Source organism: Coregonus lavaretus (genome assembly GCF_964263955.1).
Source record: "Coregonus lavaretus genome assembly, chromosome: 6".
NCBI lineage: Eukaryota > Metazoa > Chordata > Actinopteri > Salmoniformes > Salmonidae > Coregonus > Coregonus lavaretus.
In genome coordinates, this window is record NC_139993.1 from 10,778,596 (window position 1) to 10,790,612 (window position 12,017).

Genomic DNA, 12,017 nt, shown 5'->3' on the forward strand with positions numbered 1-12,017 from the left:
CTGGGAATGACAATACAATCAAACTAGTAAGGGCAATGATCACAAGTCAGTCAAAACGTGGAAAATAGGCTAGCGTATCTATTTATGCAGCAAGCTAAAAAATACGGAGCCTAGCTAGCTAGCTAGCTGCTAGGAGGATGTTATTGGAGGAGTGGGTGAGTGACTCACTTTTTCACTCATCGTTTTTTGGTGCCTATGCACAGCTAGAGATGCAGGTATAATTTGGTTACAGTAGCTAGCAAGAACTTCAATTACATTTATCCAGTTAGCATATCTCTTGCGTTCGCAAATTCACTCTGGCTATCTACTACAATTTCTCGTCTGAGTAAGACTTATATTAATTTAGGAACGCGCAACACCGGCTGAATATGACCGGTGTCAGTAAACACAGGCCATAAAAGTAATAGTTGGTCACGAACTCTCTAGATAACATGTAAACAGTCTAGCTAACCATGGTCAGAGTAAGGTGTTCTCTCATTTGTGTCTGGAAGTAGCAAGCTAGACAACTTTAGCCAGTTAGCTTGGGTGCTTGGTTGCAGGCAAGTTGCAGAAGGATGAATAGGCTACAATTCCCATCGTGTATCAGTGCAATTTTGACGGCCAACTAGCTGAAACAGTTTGAGAGGGTTCCTTCGTTAGATTTTAGCTCATCTTGCTCTGGCTAACATTAGTTGTTGATGTGCATAACTGAGGGAGAGAGAGCCTACCTTTTCATGGTTGTTTGATCAATAGGACTGTAAAGTTCACAAATGTAAGGACTCCCATGGTATTGACATATTTGCAATAATCCATTCAGGTGGCTTTTGGCGAATACGATCTAAATTATCTTTAGACTAAAGTCGCAACTCCCTGTAAACACACAGTCCAGTTCAAAGTGAATGATGGCAGGCCTGTGTGGCAAATGGCTTGTTTACATAAAGACCTACTGTAGTTAGATTTTAGTCATTTAGCAGACGCTCTTACAGTATTGAGGAGGGCTGTTACGGTGACCTATTACCGCCACACCGGTGGTCAAGAGTCATGAAGGCAGTCAAATTCCACATGACCGTTTAGTCACGTTAATTAGGTTTCTCCAAGCTCTGATGCTGCTGCTGGTCATTAGTAGCCTACCAAACTTGCTAACTGCCTGGTACTCAGCACTCTATTGTCCCTCTAATCACTCTCACATGAATGCAAATGTAATCGAAAATCTAATCAAACACTTCATGAGAGCCCATGAGCTCATATTGCCCAACATTTCTATAGGCTATGTAATTGTGTGAGAAAACAGAGTGATGGCCTCTATTAAAAAGAGGAGGATCCCATCAGCTTTTTATAGGCTAGGCCTACTATATTTATTTCTCAACTTTCCTAATATTAAGCACATTGCTTCTCTTTACAACAGGAGTATAGGCTACCCGGCTGGCATGAAAATGAACTGTGGGAAAAGCGTCCTCCATTCGCTATTTAATTGCATAGAATACATGTATGTTTTTCCCCTGCCCCTGTTTCGAGACAGGTGCATGATAGTGGTCTATTCTAAATAAAAACTAACTTCATACATATATTATTTAGTATATGTAAAGACAAGATTAAATCAAGAATAGGCTAATATTGTCACCCATCAGACTATCACTTGTGAATTATATATTATCACTTGTGAATGATGCCCAGCTTAAGGCAAGAAACAGCCATTACTTTTTTTGCGACTTTTTCAAATCGGTAGTCGCACACCTTATGTAGCCTAGCCCATAGGCCTATATGTTTTAAGGTTTGTATCACAACTAAAGTGGCCAAATAACATCTTAAAATGAGGCACATAAATCCGCTTTACACCGGGTGTAGAGTCTAACTGGCATATATATGCAGCACGTATAATTCAAGTTTGGGGAAGATAATTTTCACCATAAAAATGCACCTTTTTGTTATAAAAGCATTACATGCATAATCGCATTTGCGTTCACTTTTGAGAATGGTATTTTCTTGCTAGTGGAACATTTGCGCTTATAGCCTACTGCCGTGTGCGCATCGCTGTGCTTATAATGTGAAGAAATAGCCTAATATTTTTATCAACATTTTAAGTTAAACGTTCTGATCTGTTGCATCAGGCTCATTGCTTAAAAAATGTGTTTTTTTTTATGCTAGTGGTTGTATTAATTTGGGATCTATCGCATCCCACAACTGTCCCAGACTATGTTTGGAGTATTTATTTCTAGCACAGAATAGAATAGATCAACTTTTGTGCTATGGTGGATAGTAGATTGACATAGGCTAGTGCTTTTGCTGTTCGTTAGGCCTACTCATCTTATTGGCTGACGAAAAGTAAATGTGGACAGTTCTTCCAATATCTTCAATATGCACCTCGGAATTGGATAAGGACGCACGCTGTTGCTTCCCCGATGTGTCTGTCTTCACTTATAGCCTGTGAGAAAGACCAGATCATGTGACTGAGAGCCATGTGAGTGAGAGGTGCTTCGGCACGCAGCCGGGAATTATAATTATTATATTCAGCCTAAGGGCACAATGGCCACTGGCCGCAAAAGGCATTATTTTTTTAGGGGGCATTACGGTCTCACAAAGGGGATGTAGCCGGGGAATTTGAGGCATTATCAAGTGCTTGTCAAATTGTGAATGAGAGAGACGGATGAAGTGTGTACAGCCTGTGCAAAAAAACAAAGCAGAGCTCATGTCTTTCATGCGACTTTTTTCAAATCATCATTAAAGTCGCATCATGCAGCCTTAAAATGTATTAAAAATCAAAACATATAGCCCAACATTTGTATCACAACTAAAGTTACATAAATAACTCTAAATTAATCATATTGGAGTACCTGTTTCTTTGTTAACCACTCTACATATGGTTGTGAGCACTCCCTCAAATCGTTTGGAGAAAATATCCTTTCTATTTTATTCAGCTATGTTCAATCGTATTCTTCATACTATAAAATAATGCCACGGAACTCTAACCAAATCTTGTCTGCTAAATGAACTAGTGTAGCCCACAGCCATATGATATGATATAGCCAGATCAGGGCCTAACATAAGGACAACTCAGAGTATGCTATTCTGTTCTTCTGAAATAGACTACATTTTCTTCAGATCTGTGTAAAATAAATAATGGATTTATTGTGATGCCGTAGGCCAGGGGTGTCAAACGTCCGGCCCGCGGGAATGGATCAGGCCCGCAAACGGGTTTAATCCGGCCCGCGAGATGATTTTGAAAAAAAATAAAAAAAAATAAAAAAAAATGCAATTTTTCAATAAAATAAACTGCTGTTCCAATTGCGTCCACTGGATGGCGCAATAGCAATTGTGTTAAGCAAGCAAACTGTTTATACCGGGGCAGAGCAAGTAGGTCAAGAACGTGCAGCCAATGAGCTACTTTGTTTTGCCCGCGATATTTATTACGGCTTCTACTTTTAACATTATGTGCTTTGGCACCCTCATTGCCCCAATATGTCTCTGTCAAAAAAGAGAAAAGTGGACGCAGAGTGCAGAGTGTTCCAAGAAAAATGGTCATCCTATTTATGCTGAAAGAATATAACCTTCGTCGCCACTATGTGAGTCTTCATGCCGTCAAATATGACAACTTTCAAGGACAGCGGAGATGAGAGAAGGTGAATGAACTGTTGGCGGGTCTGAAGAAACAGCAGTCTGTGTTTACTCACAGCCGAGACATCAGTGACGCTGCAGTGAAAGCTAGCTACCTCATTGCTAATGAAATCGCAGTGGCTTCAAAACCATTTAGTGAGGGTGAATTTGTAAAAACATGCATGATGAAGGCAGCGGAGATTGTGTGCCCTGAAAAGCGGCAGGCTTTTGCAAATATCAGCCTGACAAGAAACACAGTTGCAGACAGGATTTCCGATCTTTCAGTGGATTTGGACAGCCAGTTGAAGCAAAAAGTAAAGTCATTTATTGCGTTTTCGGTTGCAATTGATGAAAGCACGGACATTACAGATGTTGCACAACTGGCCATTTTTTCATCCGCGGAGTTGATGACACATTGACCGTCACCGAGGAGTTTGTGGAGTTGGTGCCGATGACAGATACAACGACAGCAGCTGATATTTTTACCGCACTCGTCGACGCGCTGGACAGGGTCGGCGTGGACTGGTCCCACGCTGTCAGCCTGGCTACAGATGGTGCGCCCTCAATGATCGGGAAAAAAAGCAGGCGTTGTGACAAAGTTCAGAGAGAAAGTGCAATCTGCAAATGGAGGACGTGATTTTTTGACTTTTCACTGTATTTTGCACCAGGAGGCTTTGTGTTGCAAGTCATTAAAGATGGATAACGTCATGAAGGTGGTCATCCAAACTGTTAATTTCATCCGATCCAGAAGCCTGAATCACCATCAGTTTGACAGCCTTCTCATAGAGAAAGACCACATCTATGGCCTGCCATACCACACTGAGGTAAGATGGTTAAGCCGAGGTGCTGTGCTGAGGCGTTTCTTTGATTTACGAGAAGAAATTGAACAGTTCATGGAAGAAAAGGGCAAACCAGTGTTAGAATTTCATTCCGCAGAATGGATGCCGGACCTTGCATTTATGGTGGATGTTACAGAGCACCTGAATAACTTGAACAAACAGCTGCAAGGGCGCAACAAAGTTGTCACGCAGTATTATGACAGCATACGTTCTTTCAAGTTGAAGCTGTCATTGTGGGAGACGCAACTTGCCGGTGGTGATGCAGCTCACTTCCCCTGTCTGAAAAATGTGTGCGCGACCCAACATGTGGCAGACATGAAGCGGTTCAAAGATAAAATAACGGGACTGTTACGGGAGTTTGAGCAACGCTTTCAGATTTATGTTTATGTTTTTATGTTGATGTGCTATTGTTTTTAATTGATTTTATTTTATTTGTATATTTAACCTATTCTTGACTCTGTGGTTCTTGCACTTGTTTGGGGAACAGGATTTCATTATTTTTATCTACATTTCTGCTTGAGAAATGACACCCTGATATAGTTCTGTGATCTGTGAAACAGTTCTGTTAATCACTGAGGCATTGTGTGTTTGTGTTCTTTTTCTTTAGAATTTTCAAATAAACTTGACGTGTTTTATGATTAATAGTGATGTTGTGCTTGTACTATTTTGGACACACTGTCCTCAGGCTCCAGCTTTATGTTGTATGTTGATCGTATTAAAACAAAGAAAACAATCTGAAGTTGTTGTTTTTAAGTTATATATACCATGATTTTTCCGGTCCGGCCCATTTGGGAATAGATTTTCCTCCATGTGGCCCCTGAGCTAAAATTAGTTTGACACCCCTGCCGTAGGCTATATTATATGGATTTATTAGACTTTTTAAAATGTGGATGTTCCAAAGGTCTGCATCAATGACTTGTAAGCTATGCTAAATGTGTTTATGTTAATTACGGTCAATTACCGTGAGACCGGCAGTTATTTGCTTGACAATCACCGGCTCACAAAATGTCATGACTGCCCTAGCGCTAGTAGTGAATGCATACATTTTCATCCAATATTTTTTTGTTCTGGTCCCCGGTGGGAATCGAACCCATAACCCTGGCGTTGCAAGCACCATGCTCTACCAACTGAGCCAACTGGCTATGGTGCGCTGGGCTGCGTAGACTCCGGTCCTGGATGAGACTGATGTTTTTATTAGCTTTTATTTAGTGCAGTGTCTATTAATTGTCCAAACGCACAGCCGCTTTCCCACTCTGTTGCTATAATTGTTTTAAAAGTGCCTTAGTATATGTAATTACCAAACATTCTAAGAATTTATGAAAACGTGAAAATGACCATATCTAAGTGGTCGCTTGTCAGATTTTTTTAAATAAAAAGTGGCATTCTTCCAGGGGGTGTATATCAACATATTTTAATCAGATTTGATGTTGCTAAAATGCTGTCAGCCACTTAAAGACAAATCAAGAGTTAACAAGATATGGCTGCACTGGTTGCCCTCACCACCCATTGACCTCAACCACTCAACAATTCTCTTTCAGCGTTGGCCAAAACCTCAGCGCAGTTTAAAGTCTACTTTTGAAATGGAAATAACTTTGGCTTGGCACGCTGACCCAGCATGAGCCACAGTATAGGTTAAATTATTGATGCAATGTACGTCAGTACTCTCACCAGAGCATTGAGTGAGAGGTTGTTACGTGTAAAATAAAACATTCCGGTATGCCTACTCAGGATGATAGGATGCGAACGCTTATGGTCTCGGAAGCCTGCTGTTTCTACCCAGTAATGGTGTCCAATTACATATCCATATTTCAGAAGAGGAGAGGCTGCTGTTTGCAAGGGAGGCATATTCTACGGTGCCTATGATTTGCCTTGTGCTAGTTTCATCTCTTATCCCAAAAGTGATTGTGTGTTGATTATAGTGATTATGGTTGATTGTAGTCTTGGGGACTGATGCAACCTATCTCAGCTACGCTTTAAAATGAATTTCAAATGCGTCTTTAAAGGCGCAATCTGTAACTTTCACCTCAAGTGCAGTGGCAGCCCTTTTGACTGGTTTGTAATCTGTGGGGGTGGATCTGGACAAATGGAACTGCCAGTGAATTATTATAGTGTATTTTTAAATGACGCTCTTGCTGATGAGTACACCAACACAGGCCCAAATAAATCAACTTATTCCTCCTCTCAATTCCACTTTATGAAGCAGTTAATATTTTGCACCAGGAGGACAAAACAGCAGCACTGCACCAGCTCAGATTTGAACCAACAACCCTCTGATTCATTGTCCTTAAAGCAGCCACAGTCAAATTAAGGAGTGTGTCGCTTTAACTGTTGGACCATAACTTGTCTCTTTAATGGTTAGAAATTATGGATCGACACGAGAGCCTCTGGCCTAGACCTCAATAGATGAAATGGCCACCTACTTACTGCCTTTCACTATGAGCATGTATGCTTCCTTTAAGATCCCTCACTCAGTGGCCAGGATACATTTTTATTTACCAATATGAAAGGAACCAGCAGAGCCTGTATAGACCTCAGCAGTCATCTCTAGACATTTTTAAGAGCAGTCTCAGCCTGATATAATGGTTGAGGAAAGTCATTACAACCACCACAACTGTGTGTGGGGCTGGTGGGTGTTGCTGTGTCACTGTGTGTCTGTGTCAGTGAGTGTTGGTGTGTGTGTGCGTCCAAATCACATTCTCATACTGTCCTCCATTCAAAACATTCATCAGTTTGTGCATTTGCAGCCTCCGTAACCGGGACAGCGTTTATCTGTTTTGTTTCGCCGGCAGACAGAAAGAGTTGGGCCTGAATAGATTTTCCATTTTAAGCTTGTTACCAACCCAAGGCTGTCGAATCTGCACTCCGGCGACTTGATCCCTCTGTTCTGAGGAAAGCACACCTTGTGTTGTGCTAACCATGATGCTAAATTACCATTTCATCATAACTTTCTGGCTGTCCTAAATGGCACCATATTCCCTATATAGTGCGCTACTTTTGACCAGGGCCCATAAGGCTCTGGTCAAAAGTAGTGCGCTATACAGGGGAAAGGGTGCCATTTGTGACACAGCCTCTCTCTCAGAAGCTCCTCAGACTCCGGTAAACCTGGGTTAGGATTAGAGGATCAAAACCTTCCATTGTCAAACACAAAATGGGTGATGTCACATGGCTTTGGCCTGATGTGATTGGTGTGTAATGTCTATTTTTTGTTTGTCTCCTTCCCCCGTAGGTTGCCGTGAAGATAATAGACAAAACGCAGTTGAACCCCACAAGTCTACAGAAGGTAAGCCCTCACATTCAAGCGCCTCTTCTTTCTTCTCTTCCTCTCTGATCCCCTCTCGCTCTCTCTGTTAAACACAGTCTATGATGGGTCACGTGAGCACAGAGATCAGATGATGATATCAATACAGCCTCCCTTTTTGGGTTTTGCTTCAGACAATGGATGACATTGTGTATGAGAGACCAGAGCCACAGACACATAGGGGCCATGCTCGTGAACTTTTGCTAAGACCGTTGGTTTAAACCATTGGTCTTAAATGGCTAGCTGCTAGCTTTTCTCATAGGCCAACCTGGCAAAATTAGCCACGATGCTGGGGCCGACTAGCTGAGCAGATAATTATATCCGGTGACTAAATCCTTATCAGCCAATTAAAATCGTCGACGTAGTTGGACCTGATCCCAACACTTTTTCACTAAAGCATCCTTACCAGAAATCCATTGCACGTTCTCATAATCAAATTAACTACATCACGTGCAAATACGTGTCTTGACAATTAACTCCGTGTAAGGTGCTTAGTTCCTGATATCTATCACCACTTACGCCGTAAGTTTTAATCCCCCAATGGGTGATACTTTTTCCTTTGAAATGTAGACTAACATTCATTGTGGTATTGTGTTGAGAGAAAAAATGCAGTCATCACCTTGAAAATGAAGATTAAGAATGAATTCCATAAGGAACATCTTTCTTCAGCCTTCTTCAGCCAAACACATTGCTAGGACCTAATAATCATATTGCATGGATGTGTTCACCAAATGTAGGCCTACGTCGTTTTATATGGATTGTTATAATTATCTACTTCGTCACATATGCGTTATTTGATTTGAGGACCAGCAGTGGAGCGATATTTTCTTAAAATAACAACTTGCCCCATATGTGATTTGAACTCACAGCCATTCAACTTTGAGCCAACTGTCTTAGTGGACTATGCCACCAAACAGTCATAATGGTCAGGAGAAAATACAACCAGTTGACAAGACCACCATCATCTTCGATATTTTTACGATGGATGTAGATACGTATATAACTGCATAATCCTCTTTTAAAAAATAATAACAAAATATTGTAAAAGCACATGAATGTGTATGAAGTAGTGAGCAAAAACATGGCATTTTGTATATATGCGTAAACGTGCCTTACTGCCTTTTGAATTTTGTATAACATCAATACAGTAGCCTAGTCAAGGAAGCATCATGCAAAATACACTGAATGTACAAAACATTAGGAACACCTGCTTTCCATGACACTGACCAGGTGAATCCAGGTGAAATCTATGATCTCTTATTGATGTCACTTGTTAAATCCACTTTAATCAGTGTAGATGAAAGGGAGGAGCTTGGTTAAAGAAGGATTTTTAAGCCTTGAGAGATTTGAGACATGGATAGTGTATGAGTGCCAGTAACCACGTTTCCGTCCAACCATTTCATGCGAATGAATTACCTGACGCATGAAACAAGTCACGACCGGGCAGATGGAAACAATTTTATAAATGCCGTCAATGTTTGTTCGACATGGTGGGATCTTTTTGTTGGTAAAATAAATTATGCGAGAAATGTCGGTGGAAATGGCTTTATGTGCAAATATTGATATAATAACCATCATATTGAAGTAAACTTAGAGTCACGCGATGATATGGTGTATGGTTCTCCCACTACGACTGGGGGAAATCATGCAGTTTATTAGGCTACAGATGACATAAGTTATGATGAACTTCACTGGGTGGTCAGTGTGTTAGGTAATGAGCTTTATGCTCCTTTCCAATAAATATCGAGGGTCTTATTCTGGTGACATGATGATCGATGCTTGGCTGCCATTTGACAAATACAAGTAATATCTGCTAAATGATGTAAATGTAATACCGCTCTTATCCATAATAATCTCAATGTAGGTAGCCTACCCACACTGTATCTGGGAGCTGTTGGCTAGAGCGCATGTGACAATACCAGAGTTGGCACATCTGCTAAATAATGCTCCAGTTTTTGTGACAAAACCATCAGAGAAAAAAATGCAATAGAAACCCATTTAACTTGTATTTTTCATCCGGTACATCGGAATTGAACGGATAAGTTACTTATGTGCACTACGTCATCACGCACAGCCTTTTATCTGCAAAAAGTCAGTTTAATGGAAACGTCTCTGGTGGAAAAATGCAGATTTTAGAATATTTGCATAAATCTGTTGCAAATTGGATGGAAACCTAGCTACTGAGGGTGAATGGGCAATACAAAATATTTAATTGCCTTTGAACGGGGTATGGAAGTAGGTGCCAGATGCACCGGTTTGAGTGCGTCAAGAACTGCAACGCTGCTGGGTTTTTCACGCTCAACTGTTTGTGTGTATCAAGAATGGTCCACCACCCAAAGGACATCCAGCCAACTTGACACAACTGTGGGAAGCATTGGAGTCAACATGGGCCAGCATCCCTGTGGAACGCTTTCGACATCTTGTAGAGTCCATGCCCTGACGAATTGAGGCTGTTCTGAGGGAAAACTCAATATTAGGAATATGTTCCTAATGGTTTGTACACTGTATATTGGCACACTCCACTTACCAAGACCATTGGTAACAAACTAAACCAAGCAGTTGGCATGCATGACTGTTAGTCGCTTTGGATAAAAACATCTGATGAATGGCATATATTAGCTGGATAGTTTAACTATCTCCCTCTAGTGGCCAAGTTGACCTGTTTAACAAATGCAATTGGATGGTGTCGCTACCGTTTAAGGTCTCTGATAGGTATCCCCAGCATCGTGGCTAATTTTGCCAGGTTGGCCTATGAGAAAAGTTGGCAGCTAGCCATTTAAGACCAATGCTTTAAACCAATGGTCTTAGCAAAAGTTCACAAGTATGCCCCGCCAGGGTTCGGCAAACCTCCCTCCATTTTGGCTATAAGCCTTCCATAATAACAATAATATGATATGGATTCTAATTGGATAGTGATGTCATATGACTTTTGGTGCCAACATGCTGCCCATGGAAATTCAACATCTCAAACCCAGTTGGCTAAACTATGTTTATCTGTGGCTCTGCGAGAGACCAACAGTGAATGCTTATTACCTTTTAATGCATTGCTTCCCTTGGTTCGGAGATGTGGTTGGGCCTATGGCTGATGTTAAGAGCAACCTTGTTGTGTCTAGGTCTGATAGGAGGGGCTTAGCTGTAGATAATCTGGGTTTGGTGGAATAGGATTAAGTTGCACCTAGACACTGATCTAAAATCAGTTTAGCTATTTTAACCTAATGGTTAAAGGTATGACTGGGGGAGGGTACGCTGGTCCTAGATCGGTTGTTAAGGGAAACTTCTACCTAGAGCGGGGTTGGTTGACAGTGTCTTGGTGCGAACTGCACCCTCACTAGATTCCTTCCAGCATAACTATTTTTTTTATTTTGTCCTGTGTTTTGAAATAACATATAATATAACATGCCACTTAGCAGACGCTTTTATCCAAAGCGACTTACAGTCATGCGTGCATACATTTTTGTGTATGGGTGGTCCCGGGGATCGAACCCACTACCTTGGTGTTACAAGCACCGTGCTCTACCAGCTGAGCTACAGAGGACCACAAAACATAACGCATCTGCGACACCTGCAAGACCTTTCTCTTTCAAGTAACTTAGCCGTGACACAACTACAAACCTGAACCATAAGCTTCTGATAGTCCTCCATTTCAATCCCAGAGCTTGTATGTGAGCTCGATCAGTGGTCTCTGGGGGAGGTGTGCTCGGTTCACTGGAAATACGAGCCTGAAGTGGGAGACAGAGAAGCATACAAGGTCTCCTCTTTTTGCATTGAAATCCAAACACCAGAAATCCCCTAGATACAGCTTTGGCAGGCATCTGGTGTGGCCTTGGGAATGAAACGTCAGTCATTACAATACCATTATTATAGGTTTACATGCAGAGGGCTCCTAGCAACGCACATAAATAAACCCAAGAATTTGTGGGATTGCTGTTATTTCATAAACTAGCGAATACTGATTTAGCGAGTGATTCATATTTATCTAAAATGTACAATGACTTTGTTGGGAAAAAGACCAAGGGACATGTTATTATCTTAGTGTTTTGGGTATAGTTTTAACCGTTTTAATGGATGAAGAGAAATGTGGCATGACGATTGCATAAAATCAATATGTGGGCCTATTTTGTGTCTAAAACATATGCTAGGTGTAACTAGCTGGTCTTATGAGGTCAAGTCATCATTGCATTTTCAGCCTTTAAACTTATTTCTACATATCTATATACTGTGGTATATTAAAGGTCCAATCCATTTTTATCTTAATATCAAATCAAGAGTATTTTCTGATTTCATTATCAACAAATGCGGCAAAATACAGT

The 12,017-nt window shown here is 41.1% G+C and overlaps 1 protein-coding gene across 2 annotated transcripts in view; it reads left to right on the forward strand.

Annotated features, from left to right (window-relative positions):
- Positions 1 to 12,017, forward strand: part of LOC311131404 (serine/threonine-protein kinase MARK1-like) — an 82,565-nt gene that overhangs the window by 19,096 nt on the left and 51,452 nt on the right. For both annotated transcript variants that reach the window (XM_084164367.1, XM_084164368.1), the window contains exon 3: positions 7,636 to 7,689. In XM_084164367.1, coding sequence (XP_084020493.1) covers positions 7,636 to 7,689 — 54 coding nt within the window. The remainder of the gene's footprint in view (positions 1 to 7,635; positions 7,690 to 12,017) is intronic.